General features: G+C 48.1%; 1 protein-coding gene across 7 annotated transcripts in view; it reads right to left on the bottom strand.

Moving 5' to 3' along the window:
* Positions 1–22335, bottom strand: part of LYRM7 (LYR motif containing 7) — a 168577-nt gene that overhangs the window by 37895 nt on the left and 108347 nt on the right. For 4 of the 7 annotated variants that reach the window (XR_010250492.1, XM_063964258.1, XM_063964260.1 and 1 more), the window contains exon 4: positions 3662–3743. The exons of the other annotated variants lie outside the window; for them this stretch is intronic. Coding sequence is in view for 3 of the 4 variants with exons in the window: in XM_063964258.1 (XP_063820328.1) it covers positions 3662–3743 (82 nt within the window). In the remaining variant the exon portion in view is untranslated. The remainder of the gene's footprint in view (positions 1–3661; positions 3744–22335) is intronic. 7 annotated transcript variants of the gene reach the window in all.

Below are 22335 nucleotides of genomic sequence, written 5' to 3'. Positions count from 1 at the left end.
GAACTTTTTCAAGTACAGGTTTAGGGATTTTAGATTTAAAATGGGTCTGACCGAACCATCTGGCTTCGGGACTACAAACAGGGTTGAATAATACCCTTTTCCCTGTTGAACCGGGAGAACCTTGACCACCACTTGCTGTTGACACAGCTTTTGAATTGCAGCTAACACTACTTCCCTCTCCGGTGGCGAAGCTGGCAAGGCCGACTTGAAAAATCGGCGTGGGGGCACCTCTTCGAATTCCAGCTTGAAGCCTTGGGAAACAATTTCGATTGCCCAAGGATCCACCTTTGAAATAACCCAGATGTGGCTTAAAAGTCGAAGATGTGCCCCCACTGGTGCGGACTCCCTCAGGGGAGCGCCAGCGTCATGCGGTGGATTTTGTAGAAGCCGGGGAGGACTTCTGCTCCTGGGAACTAGCCAACGCAGGTGTTCTCCTTCCCTAACCCTTACCTCTGGCAAGGAAGGAGGAGCCCCGACCTCTTCTGGCCTTATGTGACCGAAAGGAATGCATCCGATACTGTGGAGTTTTCTTTTGCTGTTGGGGAACAAAAGGTAAAAAGGTAGATTTACCCGCGGTAGCTGTGGCAACCAGGTCCACGAGCCCCTCCCCAAACAACACTTCACCCTTGTAAGGTAAAACCTCCATATGTTTCTTGGAGTCTGCGTCACCCGTCCATTGGCGGGTCCACAGAGCTCGTCTCACAGAAATAGCCATGGCATTGGCTCTGGAACCCAGCAGCCCAACGTCTCTTTGAGCGTCCCTCATAAATAAGACTGCGTCTTTAATGTGGGCCAATGTTAATAAAATGGTATCCCTGTCCAGGGTATCAAGGCCATCTGACAAGGTATCTGTCCATGCTGCAACTGCGCTACATACCCATGCCGATGCTATTGCCGGTCTGAGCAAAACACCTGTATGCGCATAAATATTTTTCAAGTAGTCTCCTGTCTGCGATCAGCAGGATCCTTGAGGGCTGCCGTGTCCGGAGACGGTAGCGCCACCTTCTTGGACAGGCGTGTCAAAGCCTTTTCCACCCTGGGGGAGGATTCCCAACGCACCCTGTCCTGAGCAGGGAAAGGATACGCCATAAGAACCCTTTTGGGAATCTGCAGTTTTTTATCTGGAGTTTCCCAAGCTTTTTCAAACAACTCGTTAAGCTCATGAGAAGGGGGAAAGGTTACCTCAGGTATCTTTTCCTTATACATGCGCACCCTCGTGTCAGGAACAGAGGGATCATCTGTGATATGCAAAACCTCTTTCATTGCAATAATCATACATTGAATACCTTTAGCCACCCTTGGGTGCAATCTAGCATCATCGTAGTTGACACTGGAATCAGAATCCGTGTCGGTATCAGTGTCTACTATTTGGGATAGGGGACGTTTTTGAGACCCAGACGGGCCCTGTGCCCCAGACCAACCCGTGGATTGACCCCCTGCTTTCTCCCTGGACTCTGACAGGTCCAGTCTCTTATGTAATGAGGCCACACTCGCATTTAACATATGCCACATGTCCATCCAATCATGAGTCGGCGTTGCCGACGGAGACAACCCACTCATTTGCTCCACCTCCTCCTTGGACGAGCCTTCCGCTTCAGACATGCAGACACGTACCGACACCCCCACACACACAGGAATATATCTATGAGAGAACAATTCCCCAACAAGGCCCTTTGGAGAGACAGAGAGAGAGTCTGCCAGCACACACCCAGCGCCAACTGATACTGGAATACAACCCAGATAGCGCTTTTTATTAATACAGGTTGAGTATCCCATATCCAAATATCCGAAATACGGAATATTACGAAATACGGACTTTTTTGAGTGAGAGTGGGATAGTGAAACTTTTGTTTTTTTGATGTCTCAATTTACACAATCTTTGTTTAATACACAAAGTTATTAAAAATATTGTATTAAATGACCTTCAGGCTGTGTGTATAAGGTGTAGATGAAACAAAAATGAATTGTGTGAATGTACACACACTTTGTTTAATGCACAAAGTTATAAAAAATATTGGCTAAAATTACTTTCAGGCTGTGTGTATAAGGTGTATATGAAACATAAATGCATTCTGTGCTTAGATTTAGGTCCCATCCCCATGATATCTCATTATGGGATGCAATTATTCCAAAATACGGAAAAATCCCATATCCAAAATACCTTTGGTCCCAAGCATTTTGGATAAGGGAGACTCAACCTGTAATCAAAGTGTATAACACTCGCTGCGCCTTGAAAATGCCCCCCCCCCCCCCTCTTTTTCAGCCCTCTGTCACCGAGTTCTGCAGGGGAGAGTCCGGGGAGCCAGCTTCTCTGCAGCGTTCTGTGGAGAAAATGGCGGTTAGTGCTGAGGGATCAAGCTCCGCCCCCTCCAGCGGTGGGCTTCGGTCCCGCTTCAATATACAAAAAATGGCAGGGGATCTCTTCATTTACTGCCTCCGCAGCCTAATGCACCCATTATTGCCAGTCCCGAGGTTTATTGCTGCCCAAGGCGCCCCCCCCTGCGCCCATCAGTGCCTGTTCTGTGTGTGTAGCGTGTGGGAGCAATGGCGCGCAGCTTACCTCAGTGAAGATCTGAAGTCTTCTGCCGCCTTGAAGTCTTTTTTTCTTCTTATACTCACCCGGCTTCCATCTTCCGGCTCTGCGAGGAGGACGGCGGCGCGGCTCTGGGACAAACGGCGGGGTGAAACCAGCGTTCTGACTCCCTCTGGAGCTAATGGTGTCCAGTAGCCTAAGAAGCAGAGCCTATCATTTAAGTAGGTCAGCTTCTCTCTCCTCAGTCCCACGATGCAGGGAGCCTGTTGCCAGCAGTGCTCCCTGAAAATAAAAAACCTAACAAAATTCTTTATTAGAGAAACTCTGGAGAGCTCCTCTGTAATGCACCCTATCTCCTCTGGGCACAAAGTCTAACTGAGGTCTGGAGGAGGGGCACAGAGGGAGGAGCCAGTGCACACCCATACTAAAAGTTCTTTGTAGTGCCCATGTCTCCTGCGGAGCCCGTCTATACCCCATGGTCCTTACGGAGTCCCCAGCATCCTCTAGGACGTAAGAGAAATATACAATGTTCTCAGCGCTGTGTCAAAAAAAACCCATCCAGGTGACCATATGAAGAACTGCAATCACAGGTGCCCAAATGGTAACTTTTGGAAAGAAACTTACAATCGGGTTCTCACCCGTAGACCCTAAGCAGTTTCTTTAACAGCCTGAGTGACAGAGGTGTGTGAGGTGAATGCAGGCAGACACGCCCAGTAGGAAGTACACTTACATTAGTGTTCAGTCCCGCATTCCCATAATGGTTTCTTTTAGATGACTCCAGAAGATCTCCACACCATATCAATTCCCAAAACGGATCTTTTAATATATTCACAAAGATAAAAGATAACAAGATCAGACCAATGTCCAGATACTCATCCGGTCTGACGAAGAGGGAGAGCCTTTGAAATGCGTAACAGCATAGGGTCTACAGGTGAGAACCTGAATGTAAGTTTCTTTCCAAAAGTTACCATTTGGGCACCTGTGATAGCAGTTCTTCATATGGTCACCTGGATGTTTTTCTGACACAGCGATGAGAACACTGTATATTTTTATTTCTCAATAATCACAGTGAGCTCATCATTTCTATTCCTGAATGATTCTCCTGCGGAATCAGAAAGTGACTCTTACCTATCCTGTTAGAATCTGTGTGAACACCCTGGATAACGGTTGTCCTGAGCAGGATATCAACATCTTGCCCTATTTTTAACAGCTAAAAGAAAACAAAAATAAGAATTTACTCACCGGAAATTCTATTTCTCGTAGTCCGTAGTGGATGCTGGGGACTCCGTAAGGACCATGGGGAATAGACGGGCTCCGCAGGAGACTGGGCACACTAAAAGAAAGATTTGGTACTACCTGGTGTGCACTGGCTCCTCCCTCTATGCCCCTCCTCCAGACCTCAGTTAGGATACTGTGCCCGGAAGAGCTGACACAATAAGGAAGGATTTTGAATCCCATGTAAGACTCATACCAGCCACACCAATCACACCGTATAACTCGTGATATTTAACCCAGTTAACAGTATGAAATACAACTGAGCCTCTCAACAGATGGCTCAACAATAACCCTTTAGTTAGGCAATAACTATATACAAGTATTGCAGACAATCCGCACTTGGGATGGGCGCCCAGCATCCACTACGGACTACGAGAAATAGAATTACCGGTGAGTAAATTCTTATTTTCTCTGACGTCCTAGTGGATGCTGGGGACTCCGTAAGGACCATGGGGATTATACCAAAGCTCCCAAACGGGCGGGAGAGTGCGGATGACTCTGCAGCAACGAATGAGAGAACTCGAGGTCCTCCTCAGCCAGGGTATCAAATTTGTAGAATTTTGCAAACGTGTTTGCCCCTGACCAAGTAGCAGCTCGGCAAAGTTGTAAAGCCGAGACCCCTCGGGCAGCCGCCCAAGATGAGCCCACCTTCCTCGTGGAATGGGCTTTCACTGATTTAGGATGCGGCAGTCCAGCCGCAGAATGCGCCAGCTGAATTGTGCTACAAATCCAGCGAGCAATAATAAGAATTTACTTACCGATAATTCTATTTCTCGGAGTCCGTAGTGGATGCTGGGGTTCCTGAAAGGACCAAGGGGAATAGCGGCTCCGCAGGAGACAGGGCACAAAAAGTAAAGCTTTAGGATCAGGTGGTGTGCACTGGCTCCTCCCCCTATGACCCTCCTCCAAGCCTCAGTTAGAATACTGTGCCCGGACGAGCGTACACAATAAGGAAGGATTTATGAATCCCGGGTAAGACTCATACCAGCCACACCAATCACACTGTACAACCTGTGATCTGAACCCAGTTAACAATATGATAACAGCGGAGCCTCTGAAAGATGGCTCACAACAATAATAACCCGATTTTTGTAACTATGTACAAGTATTGCAGATAATCCGCACTTGGGATGGGCGCCCAGCATCCACTACGGACTCCGAGAAATAGAATTATCGGTAAGTAAATTCTTATTTTCTCTATCGTCCTAGTGGATGCTGGGGTTCCTGAAAGGACCATGGGGATTATACCAAAGCTCCCAAACGGGCGGGAGAGTGCGGATGACTCTGCAGCACCGAATGAGAGAACTCCAGGTCCTCCTTAGCCAGGTTATCAAATTTGTAGGATTTTACAAACGTGTTTGCCCCTGACTAAATAGCCGCTCGGCAAAGTTGTAAAGCCGAGACCCCTCGGGCAGCCGCCCAAGATGAGCCCACCTTCCTTGTGGAATGGGCATTTACATATTTTGGCTGTGGCAGGCCTGCCACAGAATGTGCAAGCTGAATTGTATTACACATCCAACTAGCAAAAGTCTGCTTAGAAGCAAGAGCACCCAGTTTGTTGGGTGCATACAGGATAACAGCAAGTCAGTTTTCCTGACTCCAGCCGTCCTGGAACCTATATTTTCAGGGCCCTGACCACATCTAGCAACTTGGAGTCCTCCAAGTCCCTAGTAGGCGCAAGACACCACAATAAGCTGGTTCAGGTGAAACACTGACACCACCTTAGGGAGAGAACTGGGGACGAGTCCGCAGCTCTGCCCTGTCCGAATGGACAAACAGATATGGGCTTTTTTGAGAAAAAAACCACCAATTTTACACTCGCCTGGTCCAGGCCAGGTCCAAGAGCATGTTCACTTTTCATGTGAGATGCTTCAAATCCACAGATTTGACTGGTTTTAAACCAATGTGTTTTGAGGAATCCCAGAACTACGTTGAGATCCCACAGTGCCACTGGAGGCACAAAAGGGGGTTGTATATGCAATACTCCCTTGACAAACTTCTGGACTTCAGGAACTGAAGCCAATTCTTTCTGGAAGAAAAATCGACAGGGCCGAAATTTGAACCTTAATGGACCCCAATTTGAGGCCCATAGACACCCCTGTTTGCAGGAAATGCAGGAATCGACCGAGTTGAAATTTCTTCGTGGGACCTTCCTGGCCTCACACCACGCAACATATTTTCGCCACATGTGGTGATAATGTTGTGCGGTCACCTCCTTTCTGGCTTTGACCAGGGTAGGAATGACCTCTTCCTGAATGCCTTTTCCCTTAGGATCCGGCGTTCCACCGCCATGCCGTCAAACGCAGCTGCGGTAAGTCTTGGAACAGACATGGTACTTGCTGAAACAAGTCCCTTCTTAGCGGCAGAGGCCATAAGTCCTCTGTGAGCATCTCTTGAAGTTCCGGGTACCAAGTCCTTCTTGGCCAATCCGGAGCCATGAGTATAGTTCTTACTCCTCTACGTCTTATAATTCTCAGTACCTTAGGTATGAAAAGCAGAGGATGGAACACATACACCGACTGGTACACCCACGGTGTTACCAGAACGTCCACAGCTATTGCCTGAGGGTCTCTTAACCTGGCGCAATACCTGTCCGGTTTTTTGTTCAGACGGGACGCCATCATGTCCACCTTTGGTAATTCCCAACGGTTTACAATCATGTGGAAAACTTCCCCATGAAGTTCCCACTCTGCCGGGTGGAGGTCGTGCCTACTGAGGAAGTCTGCTTCCCAGTTTCCATTCCCGGAATGAAACACTGCTGACAGTGCTATCACATGATTTTCCGCCCAGCGAAAAGTCCTTGCAGTTTTTGCCACTGCCCTCCTGCTTCTTGTGCCGCCCTGTCTATTTACGTGGGCGACTGCCGTGATGTTTTATCCCACTGGATCAATACCGGCTGACCTTGAAGCAGAGGTCTTGCTAAGCGTAGAGCATTATAAATTTACCCTTAGCTATATTTATGTGGAGAAAAGTCTCCAGACTTGATCACACTCCCTGGAAATTTTTTCCTTGTGTGACTGCTCCCCAGCCTCTCGGGCTGGCCTCCGTGGTCACCAACATCCAAAACTGAATGCCGAATCTGCGGCCCTCTAGAAGATGAGCACTCTGTAACCACCACAGGAGAGACACCCTTGTCCTTGGATATAGGGTTATCCGCTGATGCATCTGAAGATGCGATCCGGACCATTTGTCCAGCAGATCCCACTGAAAAGTTCTTGCATGAAATCTGCCGACTGGAATTGCTTCGAAGGAAGTCACCATTTTTTTACCATGGCCCTTGTGCAATGATGCACTGATTTTAGGAGGTTCCTGACTAGCTCGGATAACTCCCTGGCTTTCTCTTCCGGGAGAAACACCTTTTTCTGGACTGTGTCCAGAATCATCCCTAAGCACAGGAGACTTGTTGTCGGGATCAGCTGCGAATTTGGAATATTTAGAATCCACCCCTGCTGTTGTAACAGTATCCGAGATAGTGCTACTCCGACCTCCAACTGTTCCCTGGACTTTGCCCTTATCAGGAGATCGTCCAAGTAAGGGATAATTAAGACGCCTTTTCTTCGAAGAAGAACCATCATTTCGGCCATTACCTTGGTAAAGACCCGGGGTGCCGTGGACAATCCAAGCGTCTGAAACTGATAGTGACAGTTCTGTACCACGAACCTGAGGTACCCTTAGTGATAAGGGCAAATTTGGGACATGGAGGTAAGCATCCCTGATGTCTCGGGACACCATATAGTCCCCTTCTTCCCGGTTCGTTATCACTGCTCTGAGTGACTCCATCTTGATTTGAACCTTTGTAAGTGTTCAAATTTTTTTAGATTTAGAATAGGTCTCACCTAGCCTTCTGGCTTCAGTACCACAATATAGTGTGGAATACCCCTTTTCTTGTTGTAGGAGGGGTAATTTAATTATCACCTGCTGGGAATACAGCTCGTGAATTGTTTCCCATACTGCCTCCTTGTCGGAGGGAGACCTTGGTAAAGCAGACTTCAGGAGCCTGCGCAGGGGAAACGTCTCGACATTCCAATCTGTACCCCTGGGATACTACTTGTAGGATCCAGGGGTCCTGTACGGTCTCAGCGTCCTGCTGAGAGCTTGTCAGAAGCGGTGGAACGCTTCTGTTCCTGGGAATGGGCTGCCTGCTGCAGTCTTCTTCCCTTTCCTCTATCCCTGGGCAGATATGACTCTTCTAGGGACGAAAGGACTGAAGCTGAAAAGACGGTGTCTTTTTCTGCAGAGATGTGACTTAGGGTAAAAACGGTGGATTTTCCAGCAGTTGCCGTGGCCACCAGGTCCGATGGACCGACCCCAAATAACTCCTCTTCCTTTATACGGCAATACACCTTTGTGCCGTTTGGAATCTGCATCACCTGACCACTGTCGTGTCCATAAACATCTTCTGGCAGATATGGACATCGCACTTACTCTTGATGCCAGAGTGCAATATCCCTCTGTGCATCTCGCATATATAGAAATGCATCCTTTAAATGCTCTATAGTCAATAAAATACTGTCCCTGTCAAGGGTATCAATATTTTTAGTCAGGGAATCCGACCAAGCCACCCCAGCTCTGCACATCCAGGCTGAGGCGATCGCTGGTCGCAGTATAACACCAGTATGTGTGTATATACTTTTTATGATATTTTCCAGCCTCCTGTCAGCTGGCTCCTTGAGGACGGCCCTATCTATAGACGGTACCGCCACTTGTTCTGATAAGCGTGTAAGCGCCTTATCCACCCTAAGGGGTGTTTCCCAACGCGCCCTAACTTCTGGCGGGAAAGGGTATACCGCCCATATTTTCTATCGGGGGGAACCCACGCATCATCACACACTTCATTTAATTTATCTGATTCAGGAAAAACTACGGTAGTTTTTTCACATCCCACATAATACCCTCTTTTGTGGTACTTGTAGTATCAGAAATATGTAACACCTCCTTCATTGCCCTTAACGTGTGGCCCTAATAAGGAATACGTTTGTTTATTCACCGTCGACACTGGATTCAGTGTCCCTGTCTGTGTCTGTGTCGACCGACTAAAGTAAACGGGCGTTTTAAAACCCCTGACGGTGTTTTTGAGACGTCTGGACCGGTACTAATTGTTTGTCGGCCGTCTCATGTCGTCAACCGACCTTGCCGCGTGTTGACATTATCACGTAATTCCCTAAATAAGCCATCCATTCCGGTGTCGACTCCCTAGAGAGTGACATCACCATTACAGGCAATTTCTCCGCCTCCTCACCAACATCGTCCTCATACATGTCGACACACACGTACCGACACACAGCACACACACAGGGAATGCTCTGATAGAGGACAGGACCTACTAGCCCTTTGGAGAGACAGAGGGAGAGTTTGCCAGCACACACCAAAAACGCTATAATTATATAGGGACAACCTTATATAAGTGTTTTCCCTTATAGCATCTTTTTTATATATTTCTAACGCCAAATTAGTGCCCCCCCTCTCTGTTTTAACCCTGTTTCTGTAGTGCAGTGCAGGGGAGAGCCTGGAAGCCTTCCCTCCAGCCTTTCTGTGAGGGAAAATGGCGCTGTGTGCTGAGGAGATAGGCCCCGCCCCTTTTTCGGCGGCCTCGTCTCCCGCTCTTAACGGATTCTGGCAGGGGTTAAATATCTCCATATAGCCCCCGGAGGCTATATGTGAGGTATTTTTAGCCAAAAATAGGTTTTCATTGCCTCCCAGGGCGCCCCCCTCCCAGCGCCCTGCACCCTCAGTGACTGCCGTGTGAAGTGTGCTGAGAGGAAATGGCGCACAGCTGCAGTGCTGTGCGCTACCTTAAGAAGACTGAGGAGTCTTCATGCCGCCGATTCTGGACCTTCTTCTTGTTTCAGCATCTGCAAGGAGGCCGGCGACGAGGCTCCGGTGACCATCCAGGCTGTACCTGTGATCGTCCCTCTGGAGCTAATGTCCAGTAGCCAAAGAAGCCAATCCATCCTGCACGCAGGTGAGTTCACTTCTTCTCCCCTAAGTCCCTCGTTGCAGTGATCCTGTTGCCAGCAGGACTCACTGTAAAATAAAAAACCTAAGCTAAACTTTTCTAAGCAGCTCTTTAGGAGAGCCACCTAGATTGCACCCTTCTCGGCCGGGCACAAAAATCTAACTGAGGCTTGGAGGAGGGTCATAGGGGGAGGAGCCAGTGCACACCACCTGATCCTAAAGCTTTACTTTTTGTGCCCTGTCTCCTGCGGAGCCGCTATTCCCCTTGGTCCTTTCAGGAACCCCAGCATCCACTAGGACGATAGAGAAAGTCTGCTTAGAAGCAGGAGCACCTATTTTGTTGGGTGCATACAGGATAAACAGCGAGTCAGTTTTCCTGACTCCAGCCGTCCTGGAAACATCAATTTTCAAGGCCCTGACTACGTCCAGTAACTAGGAATCCTCCAAGTCCTTAGTAGCCGCAGGCACCACAATAGGTTGGTTCAAGTGAAAAGCTGATACCACCTTAGGGAGAAACTGGGGACGAGTCCTCAATTCTGCCCTATCCATATGGAAAATCAGATAAGGGCTTTTACATGACAAAGCCGCCAATTCTGACACACGCCTGGCCGAAGCCAAGGCCAATAACATGACCACTTTCCACGTGAGATATTTGAGATCCACGGTTTTAAGTGGTTCAAACCAATGTGATTTTAGGAAACTCAACACCACATTGAGATCCCAAGGTGCCACAGGAGGCACAAAAGGGGGCTGAATATGAAGCACTCCCTTTACAAAAGTCTGAACTTCAGGCAGTGAAGCCAGTTCTTTCTGGAAGAAAATCGACAGAGCCGAAATCTGGACCTTAATGGAACCCAATTTTAGGCCCATAGTCACTCCTGACTGTAGGAAGTGCAGAAAACGACCCAGCTGAAATTCCTCTGTAGGGGCCTTCCTGGCCTCACACCACGCAACATATTTTCGCCAAATGCGGTGATAATGGTTTGCGGTTACTTCTTTCCTGGCTTTTATCAGCGTAGGAATGACTTCCTCCGGAATGCCCTTTTCCTTTAGGATCCGGAATTCAACCGCCATGCCGTCAAACGCAGCCGCGGTAAGTCTTGGAACAGACAGGGCCCCTGCTGCAGCAGATCCTGTCTGAGCGGTAGAGGCCATCGGTCCTCTGATAACATTTCTTGAAGTTCCGGGTACCAAGCTCTTCTTGGCCAATCCGGAACCACGAGTATCGTTCTTACTCCCCGCCTTCTTATTATTCTCAGTACCTTTGGTATGAGGGGCAGAGGAGGGAACACATAGACCGACTGGTACACCCACGGTGTCACTAGAGCGTCCACAGCTAACGCCTGAGGGTCCCTTGACCTGGCGCAATATCTCTTTAGCTTCTTGTTGAGGCGGGACGCCATCATGTCCACCTGTGGCCTTTCCCAGCGGTTTACCAACAGTAGGAAGACTTCTGGATGAAGTCCCCACTCTCCCGGGTGTAGGTCGTGTCTGCTGAGGAAGTCTGCTTCCCAGTTGTCCACTCCCGGAATGAACACTGCTGACAGTGCTAGTACGTGATTTTCCGCCCATCGGAGAATCCTTGTGGCTTCTGCCATGGCCACCCTGCTTCTTGTGCCGCCCTGTCGGTTTACATGGGCGACTGCCGTGATGTTGTCTGATTGGATCAGAACCGGCTGGTTTTGAAGCAGGGGCCTTGCCTGACTTAGGGCATTGTAAATGGCCCTCAGTTCCAGAATGTTTATGTGTAGGGACGACTCCTGACTTGACCAAAGTCCCTGGAAGTTTTTTCCCTGTGTGACTGCGCCCCAGCCCCGAAGACTGGCATCCGTGGTCACCAGGACCCAGTCCTGTATGCCGAATCTGCGGCCCACTAGAAGATGAGCACTCTGCAGCCACCACAGTAGAGACACCCTGGTCCTTGGAGACAGGGTTATCAGTTGATGCATCTGAAGATGCGATCCCGACCACTTGTCCAAGAGGTCCCACTGGAAGGTCCTTGCATGGAACCTGCCGAATGGAATTGCTTCGTACGAAGCCATCATTTTTCCCAGGACTCGTGTGCAGTGATGCACCGATACCCGTTTTGGTTTTAGGAGGTCTCTGACTAGAGAAGACAGCTCCTCGGCTTTCTCCTGCGGGAGAAACACTTTTTTCTGTTCTGTGTCCAGAATCATCCCCAGGAACAGTAAGCGTGTGGAAGGAACCAGTTGTGACTTTGGAATGTTTAGAATCCAGCCATGCTGTTGTAGCACTTCCCGAGATAGTGCTACTCCGACCAGTAACTGCTCCTTGGACCTCGCCTTTATTAGGAGATCGTCCAAGTACGGGATAATTAAAACTCCCTTTTTTCGAAGGAGTATCATAATTTCTGCCATTACCTTGGTAAACACCCTCGGTGCCGTGGACAGTCCAAACGGTAGTGTCTGGAATTGGTAATGGCAATCCTGTACCACAAATCTGAGGTACTCCTGGTTAGGAAGGTAAATTGGGACATGCAGGTAAGCATCCTTGATGTCCAGAGATACCATGTAATCCCCCTCGTCCAGGCTTGCAATAACCGCCCTGAGCGATTCCATCTTGAACTTGAATCTTTTTATGTATGTGTTCAAGGATTTCAAATTTAAAATGGGTCTCACCGAACCGTCCGGTTTCGGTACCACAAACAGTGTGGAATAGTAACCCCGTCCTTGTTGAAGTAGGGGTACTTTGACCATCACCTGCTGGGAATACAGCTTGTGAATTGCCTCTAGTACAGCCTCCCTGCCCGAGGGAGTTGTCGGTAAGGCCGATTTGAGGAAACGGCGGGGGGGAGACGCCTCGAATTCCAGCTTGTACCCCTGAGATACTACTTGAAGGATCCAGGGATCCACCCGTGAGCGAACCCACTGATCGCTGAAATTTTTGAGGCGGCCCCCCACCGTACCTGGCTCCGCCTGTGGAGCCCCACCGTCATGCGGCGGATTTGGAAGAAGCGGGGGAGGACTTTTGTTCCTGGGAACCTGCTGCGTGGTGCAGCTTTTTTCCCCTTCCTCTAGACAGAAAGGACCTGCCTTTTCCCCGCCTGTTTTTCTGGGGTCGAAAGGACTGTACCTGATAATACGGCGCTTTCTTAGGCTGTGAGGGGACATGGGGTAAAAATGCTGACTTCCCAGCTGTTGCTGTGGAAACAAGGTCTGAGAGACCATCCCCGAATAACTCCTCACCCTTATAAGGCAAAACTTCCATGTGCCTTTTAGAATCTGCATCCCCTGTCCACTGCCGAGTCCATAAGCCTCTCCTAGCAGAAATGGACAATGCACTTATTCTAGATGCCAGCCGGCAGATCTCCCTCTGTGCATCTCTCATGTACAAGACTGAGTCTTTTATATGCTCTACGGTTAGCAATATAGTGTCCCTGTCCAGGGTGTCAATATTTTCTGACAGGGAATCTGACCAAGCAGCAGCAGCACTGCACATCCACGCTGAAGCAATAGCTGGTCTCAGTATAACACCAGTGTGTGTATATATAGACTTTAGGATAGCCTCCTGCTTTCTATCAGCAGGTTCCTTTAGGGCGGCCGTATCCGGAGATGGTAGTGTCACCTTTTTAGACAAACGTGTGAGCGCTTTATCCACCCTAGGGGGAGTTTCCCAACGTGACCTATCCTCTGGCGAGAAAGGGAACGCCATTCGTAATTTTTTTGAAATCACCAATTTCTTATCAGGGAAAGCCCACGCTTCTTCACACACTTCATTTAACTCTTCAGAGGGGGGAAAAACTATTGGTAGTTTTTTCTCCCCAAACATAATACCCTTTTTTGAGGTACCTGGGTTTATATCAGAAAGGTGTAAAACCTCTTTCATTGCTTCAATCATGCCACGAATGGCCCTAGTGGACATTAAATTTGACTCATCGTCGTCGACACTGGTATCAGTATCCGTGTCGACATCTGTGTCTGCCATCTGAGGTAGTGGGCGTTTTAGAGCCCCTGATGGCCTTTGAATTGCCTGGGCAGGCACGAGCTGAGAAGCCGGCTGTCCCGCATTTGGCATGTCGTCAAATTTTTTATGTAAGGAGTCGACACTTGCACGTAATTCCTTCCATAAGTCCATCCACTCAGGTGTCTGCCCCGCAGGGGGTGACATCACATTTATAGGCATCTGCTCCGCCTCCACATAAGTCTCCTCATCAAACATGTCGACACAGCCGTACCGACACACCGCACACACACACACACAGGGAATGCTCTTAAAGGAGACAGGACCCCACAAAGGCCCTTTGGGGAGACAGAGAGAGAGTATGCCAGCACACACCAGAGCGCTATATAATGCAGGGACTAACTGAATTATGTCCCCTATAGCTGCTATAATATTTACTGCGCCTCAAATCTGTGCCCCCCCTCTCTTTTTTACCCTTTTCTGTAGTGTAGACTGCAGGGGAGAGTCAGGGAGCTTCCTTCCAGCGGAACTGTGAGGGAATATAGGCGCCAGTGTGCTGAGGGAGATGGCTCCGCTCCTTTTTCGGCTGACTTTTCTCCCGCTTTTTTCTGTATTCTGGCAGGGGTAATTACCACATATATAGCCTCTGGGGCTATATATTGTGGTTATTTTGCCAGCCAAGGTGATATTATTGCTGCTCAGGGCGCCCCCCCCCCAGCGCCCTGCACCCTCAGTGACCGGAGTGTGAAGTGTGTATGAGGAGCAATGGCGCACAGCTGCAGTGCTGTGCGCTACCTTGGTGAAGACTGAAGTCTTCTGCCGCCGATTTTCCGGACCATCTTCTTGCTTCTGGCTCTGTAAGGGGGACGGCGGCGCGGCTCCGGGAACGAACACCAAGGACGGGTCCTGCGGTCGATCCCTCTGGAGCTAATGGTGTCCAGTAGCCTAAGAAGCCCAAGCTAGCTGCAAGCAGGTAGGTTCGCTTCTTCTCCCCTTAGTCCCTCGTTGCAGTGAGCCTGTTGCCAGCAGGTCTCACTGTAAAATAAAAAACCTAATATATATACTTTCTTTCTAGGAGCTCAGGAGAGCCCCTAGTGTGCATCCAGCTCGGCCGGGCACAGAAATCTAACTGAGGTCTGGAGGAGGGGCATAGAGGGAGGAGCCAGTGCACACCAGGTAGTACCAAATCTTTCTTTTAGTGTGCCCAGTCTCCTGCGGAGCCAGTCTATTCCCCATGGTCCTTACGGAGTCCCCAGCATCCACTAGGACGTCAGAGAAAACAAAAAAACAAAAAAAATAATATCATAAATATTAAAAAGAAAATAATCAATTACCCAAGGCGCAAACACACCTGTGCAGCCACCTGAGGATGAAAGGGCCACTCAACCCTTATATACAAATGCAATATCGGAAAAAATCCACAGGTATATAGCGCTCAATGTTGTTTCACATATAACAATAAGCAATGAATACTTAGAGTCCAAATAAAGATCAAATCAGTCCCGCAGATAGGAAAGTCCTGTCTTATGATCCTCTGATTACGTTCTCACAGGAAAGACCTCTGTCTCCAGTAGTCGCTCAAGATGACATAAAAAGAAAGCAATGAAAGATCATGGTGCAATACGTCCCAAACTTCTTTCAAGCAACAACAGATACAGATGTTAGGGATCCAATGCGTACCCCACTCACAGTGTATAAGGTGTTTGTCCACACATAAAGGTATCTTTATCGTGATAATGATGTGATAAATCTCTGTCAGATATTGCGTACCATACTCACTTCTCCACAAGCAAGGACCCTCGCATCAAGGTTTCTTTAGACGCTCCAAACCGTATTCCTCCTCAATAATGGAAATATATATACAGACTAGAGATGAGCGCCTGAAATTTTTCGGGTTTTGTGTTTTGGTTTTGGGTTCGGTTCCGCGGCCGTGTTTTGGGTTCGAACGCGTTTTGGCAAAACCTCACCGAATTATTTTTGTCGGATTCGGGTGTGTTTTGGATTCGGGTGTTTTTTTCCAAAAACACTAAAAAACAGCTTAAATCATAGAATTTGGGGGTCATTTTGATCCCAAAGTATTATTAACCTCAAAAACCATAATTTACACTCATTTTCAGTCTATTCTGAATACCTCACACCTCACAATATTATTTTTAGTCCTAAAATTTGCACCGAGGTCGCTGTGTGAGTAAGATAAGCGACCCTAGTGGCCGACACAAACACCGGGCCCATCTAGGAGTGGCACTGCAGTGTCACGCAGGATGTCCCTTCCAAAAAACCCTCCCCAAACAGCACATGACGCAAAGAAAAAAAAAGAGGCGCAATGAGGTAGCTGACTGTGTGAGTAAGATTAGCGACCCTAGTGGCCGACACAAACACCGGGCCCATCTAGGAGTGGCACTGCAGTGTCACGCAGGATGTCCCTTCCAAAAAACCCTCCCCAAACAGCACATGACGCAAAGAAAAAAAGAGGCGCAATGAGGTAGCTGTGTGAGTAAGATTAGCGACCCTAGTGGCCGACACAAACACATCTAGGAGTGGCACTGCAGTGTCACGCAGGATGTCCCTTCCAAAAAACCCTCCCCAAACAGCACATGACGCAAAGAAAAAAAGAGGCGCAATGAGGTAGCTGTGTGAGTAAGATTAGCGACCCTAGTGGCCGACACAAACACCGGGCCCATCTAGGAGTGGCACTGCAGTGTCACGCAGGATGTCCCTTCCAAAAAACCCTCCCCAATCAGCACATGATGCAAAGAAAAAGAAAAGAAAAAAGAGGTGCAAGATGGAATTATCCTTGGGCCCTCCCACCCTTATGTTGTATAAACAAAACAGGACATGCACACTTTAACCAACCCATCATTTCAGTGACAGGGTCTGCCACACGACTGTGACTGATATGACGGGTTGGTTTGGACCCCCCCCAAAAAAGAAGCAATTAATCTCTCCTTGCACAAACTGGCTCTACAGAGGCAAGATGTCCACCTCATCTTCACCCTCCGATATATCACCGTGTACATCCCCCTCCTCACAGATTATCAATTCGTCCCCACTGGAATCCACCATCTCAGCTCCCTGTGTACTTTGTGGAGGCAATTGCTGCTGGTCAATGTCTCCGCGGAGGAATTGATTATAATTCATTTTAATGAACATCATCTTCTCCACATTTTCTGGATGTAACCTCGTACGCCGATTGCTGACAAGGTGAGCGGCGGCACTAAACACTCTTTCGGAGTACACACTTGTGGGAGGGCAACTTAGGTAGAATAAAGCCAGTTTGTGCAAGGGCCTCCAAATTGCCTCTTTTTCCTGCCAGTATAAGTACGGACTGTGTGACGTGCCTACTTGGATGCGGTCACTCATATAATCCTCCACCATTCTATCAATGTTGAGAGAATCATATGCAGTGACAGTAGACGACATGTCCGTAATCGTTGTCAGGTCCTTCAGTCCGGACCAGATGTCAGCATCAGCAGTCGCTCCAGACTGCCCTGCATCACCGCCAGCGGGTGGGCTCGGAATTCTGAGCCTTTTCCTCGCACCCCCAGTTGCGGGAGAATGTGAAGGAGGAGATGTTGACAGGTCGCGTTCCGCTTGACTTGACAATTTTGTCACCAGCAGGTCTTTCAACCCCAGCAGACCTGTGTCTGCCAGAAAGAGAGATCCAAGGTAGGCTTTAAATCTAGGATCGAGCACGGTGGCCAAAATGTAGTGCTCTGATTTCAACAGATTGACCACCCGTGAATCCTTGTTAAGCGAATTAAGGGCTGCATCCACAAGTCCCACATGCCTAGCGGAATCGCTCCGTGTTAGCTCCTTCTTCAATGCCTCCAGCTTCTTCTGCAAAAGCCTGATGAGGGGAATGACCTGACTCAGGCTGGCAGTGTCTGAACTGACTTCACGTGTGGCAAGTTCAAAGGGCATCAGAACCTTGCACAACGTTGAAATCATTCTCCACTGCACTTGAGACAGGTGCATTCCATCTCCTATATCGTGCTCAATTGTATAGGCTTGAATGGCCTTTTGCTGCTCCTCCAACCTCTGAAGCATATAGAGGGTTGAATTCCACCTCGTTACCACTTCTTGCTTCAGATGATGGCAGGGCAGGTTCAGTAGTTTTTGGTGGTGCTCCAGTCTTCTGTACGTGGTGCCTGTACGCCGAAAGTGTCCCGCAATTTTTCTGGCCACCGACAGCATCTCTTGCACGCCCCTGTCGTTTTTTAAAAAATTCTGCACCACCAAATTCAAGGTATGTGCAAAACATGGGACGTGCTGGAATTTGCCCATATTTAATGCACACACAATATTGCTGGCGTTGTCCGATGCCACAAATCCACAGGAGAGTCCAATTGGGGTAAGCCATTCCGCGATGATCTTCCTCAGTTGCCGTAAGAGGTTTTCAGCTGTGTGCGTATTCTGGAAACCGGTGATACAAAGCGTAGCCTGCCTAGGAAAGAGTTGGCGTTTGCGAGATGCTGCTACTGGTGCCGCCGCTGCTGTTCTTGCGGCGGGAGTCCATACATCTACCCAGTGGGCTGTCACAGTCATATAGTCCTGACCCTGCCCTGCTCCACTTGTCCACATGTCCGTGGTTAAGTGGACATTGGGTACAACTGCATTTTTTAGGACACTGGTGAGTCTTTTTCTGACGTCCGTGTACATTCTCGGTATCGCCTGCCTAGAGAAGTGGAACCTAGATGGTATTTGGTAACGGGGGCACACTGCCTCAATAAATTGTCTAGTTCCCTGTGAACTAACGGCGGATACCGGACGCACGTCTAACACCAACATAGTTGTCAAGGACTCAGTTATCCGCTTTGCAGTAGGATGACTGCTGTGATATTTCATCTTCCTCGCAAAGGACTGTTGAACAGTCAATTGCTTACTGGAAGTAGTACAAGTGGGCTTACGACTTCCCCTCTGGGATGACCATCGACTCCCAGCGGCAACAACAGCAGCGCCAGCAGCAGTAGGCGTTACACGCAAGGATGCATCGGAGGAATCCCAGGCAGGAGAGGACTCGTCAGACTTGCCAGTGACATGGCCTGCAGGACTATTGGCATTCCTGGGGAAGGAGGAAATTGACACTGAGGGAGTTGGTGGGGTGGTTTGCGTGAGCTTGGTTACAAGAGGAAGGGATTTACTGGTCAGTGGACTGCTTCCGCTGTCACCCAAAGTTTTTGAACTTGTCACTGACTTATTATGAATGCGCTGCAGGTGACGTATAAGGGAGGATGTTCCGAGGTGGTTAACGTCCTTACCCCTACTTATTACAGCTTGACAAAGGGAACACACGGCTTGACACCTGTTGTCCGCATTTCTGGTGAAATACCTCCACACCGAAGAGCTGATTTTTTTGGTATTTTCACCTGGCATGTCAACGGCCATATTCCTCCCACGGACAACAGGTGTCTCCCCGGGTGCCTGACTTAAACAAACCACCTCACCATCAGAATCCTCCTGGTCAATTTCCTCCCCAGCGCCAGCAACACCCATATCCTCCTCATCCTGGTGTACTTCAACACTGACATCTTCAATCTGACTATCAGGAACTGGACTGCGGGTGCTCCTTCCAGCACTTGCAGGGGGCGTGCAAATGGTGGAAGGCGCATGCTCTTCACGTCCAGTGTTGGGAAGGTCAGGCATCGCAACCGACACAATTGGACTCTCCTTGTGGATTTGGGATTTCAAAGAACGCACAGTTCTTTGCGGTGCTTTTGCCAGCTTGAGTCTTTTCAGTTTTCTAGCGAGAGGCTGAGTGCTTCCATCCTCATGTGAAGCTGAACCACTAGCCATGAACATAGGCCAGGGCCTCAGCCGTTCCTTGCCACTCCGTGTGGTAAATGGCATATTGGCAAGTTTACGCTTCTCCTCCGACAATTTTATTTTAGGTTTTGGAGTCCTTTTTTTTCTGATATTTGGTGTTTTGGATTTGACATGCTCTGTACTATGACATTGGGCATCGGCCTTGGCAGACGACGTTGCTGGCATTTCATCGTCTCGGCCATGACTAGTGGCAGCAGCTTCAGCACGAGGTGGAAGTGGATCTTGATCTTTCCCTAATTTTGGAACCTCAACATTTTTGTTCTCCATATTTTATAGGCAGAACTAAAAGGCACCTCAGGTAAACAATGGAGATGGATGGATTGGATACTAGTATACAATTATGGACGGACTGCCACGGTTAGGTGGTATAAAAAAACCACGGTTAGGTGGTATATAATACAATTATGGATGGACGGACTGCCTGCCGAGTGCCGACACAGAGGTAGCCACAGCCGTGAACTACCGCACTGTACACTGGTTGATAAAGAGATAGTAGTATACTCGTAACAACTAGTATGACGACGGTATAAAGAATGAAAAAAAACCCACGGTTAGGTGGTATATATTATAATACAATTATGGTTGGACGGACTGCCTGCCGAGTGCCGACACAGAGGTAGCCACAGCCGTGAACTACCGCACTGTACACTGGTTGATAAAGAGATAGTAGTATACTCGTAACAACTAGTATGACGACGGTATAAAGAATGAAAAAAAAACCACGGTTAGGTGGTATATATTATAATACAATTATGGTTGGACGGACTGCCTGCCGAGTGCCGACACAGAGGTAGCCACAGCCGTGAACTACCGCACTGTACACTGGTTGATAAAGAGATAGTAGTATACTCGTAACAACTAGTATGACGACGGTATAAAGAATGAAAAAAAAACCACGGTTAGGTGGTATATATTATAATACAATTATGGATGGACGGACTGCCTGCCGAGTGCCGACACAGAGGTAGCCACAGCCGTGAACTACCGCACTGTACACTGGTTGATAAAGAGATAGTAGTATACTCGTAACAACTAGTATGACGACGGTATAAAGAATGAAAAAAAAAACACGGTTAGGTGGTATATATTATAATACAATTATGGTTGGACGGACTGCCTGCCGAGTGCCGACACAGAGGTAGCCACAGCCGTGAACTACCGCACTGTACACTGGTTGATAAAGAGATAGTAGTATACTCGTAACAACTAGTATGACGACGGTATAAAGAATGAAAAAAAAACCACGGTTAGGTGGTATATATTATAATACAATTATGGTTGGACGGACTGCCTGCCGAGTGCCGACACAGAGGTAGCCACAGCCGTGAACTACCGCACTGTACACTGGTTGATAAAGAGATAGTAGTATACTCGTAACAACTAGTATGACGACGGTATAAAGAATGAAAAAAAAACCACGGTTAGGTGGTATATATTATAATACAATTATGGATGGACGGACTGCCTGCCGAGTGCCGACACAGAGGTAGCCACAGCCGTGAACTACCGCACTGTACTGTGTCTGCTGCTAATATAGACTGGTTGATAAAGAGATAGTATACAATACTACTAATATACTGGTGGTCAGGCACTGGTCACCACTAGTCACACTGGCAGTGGCACTCCTGCAGCAAAAGTGTGCACTGTTTAATTTTAATATAATATTATTTATCATGTACTCCTGGCTCCTGCTATAACAACCTGCAGTGCTCCCCAGTCTCCCCCACAATTATAAGCTTTATATACAATACATTGATGTGCAGCACACTGGGCTGAGCAGTGCACACAGACTGAGTCACTGTGTGACTGTGTATCGTTTTTTTCAGGCAGAGAACGGATATATTAAATAAAACAAACAACTGCACTGTCTCTGGTGGTCACTGGTCACTGTGGTCGTCAGTCACTAAACTCTGTCTGCACTCTCTTCTAATCTACAGTATCACAGCAATCTCTCTCTCTCTCTCTCTTCTAAATCTAATCTAAATGGAGAGGACGCCAGCCACGTCCTCTCCCTATCAATCTCAATGCACGTGTGAAAATGGCGGCGACGCGCGGCTCCTTATATAGAATCCGAGTCTCGCGAGAATCCGACAGCGTCATGATGACGTTCGGGCGCGCTCGGGTTAACCGAGCAAGGCGGGAAGATCCGAGTCGCTCGGACCCGTGAAAAAAAAAGTGAAGTTCGTGCGGGTTCGGATTCAAAGAAACCGAACCCGCTCATCTCTAATACAGACATAGCAATGGCTGCTCCCTTCTCCTGCTGCTTTGTTGGAATGATAAACAACACCTTATACACTGTGAGTGGGGTACGCATTGGATCCCTAACATCTGTATCTGTTGTTGCTTGAAAGAAGTTTGGGACGTATTGCACCATGATCTTTCATTGCTTTCTTTTTATGTAATCTTGAGCGACTACTGGAGACAGAGGTCTTTCCTGTGAGAACGTAATCAGAGGATCATAAGACAGGACTTTCCTATCTGCGGGACTGATTTGATCTTTATTTGGACTCTAAGTATTCATTGCTTATTGTTATATGTGAAACAACATTGAGCGCTATATACCTGTGGATTTTTTCCGATAATATCATAAATATTAGTCGGTTATTTAAAATATTAAACTGTTGATTTACCTGTAAAATAAATTCAAATTGTAATTATTTTGTTATCTCTAGTACAACCTGCCTAACATATTTATACATGTTTTAACATGTGCTATGAATGGTTATACCGAGTTAGGCCGGCCAGTGACTGGATCTCGGACCTTAATGTTTCAGATTCCTAAACAGTGGGGGCAATTCAGATCTGATCGTACCAGCAAACTTGTTAGC

Source organism: Pseudophryne corroboree, chromosome 1 (assembly GCF_028390025.1).
Source record: "Pseudophryne corroboree isolate aPseCor3 chromosome 1, aPseCor3.hap2, whole genome shotgun sequence".
NCBI classification, from domain to species: Eukaryota; Metazoa; Chordata; class Amphibia; order Anura; family Myobatrachidae; genus Pseudophryne; species Pseudophryne corroboree.
This window is presented reverse-complemented; position numbering and strand designations above follow the sequence as displayed.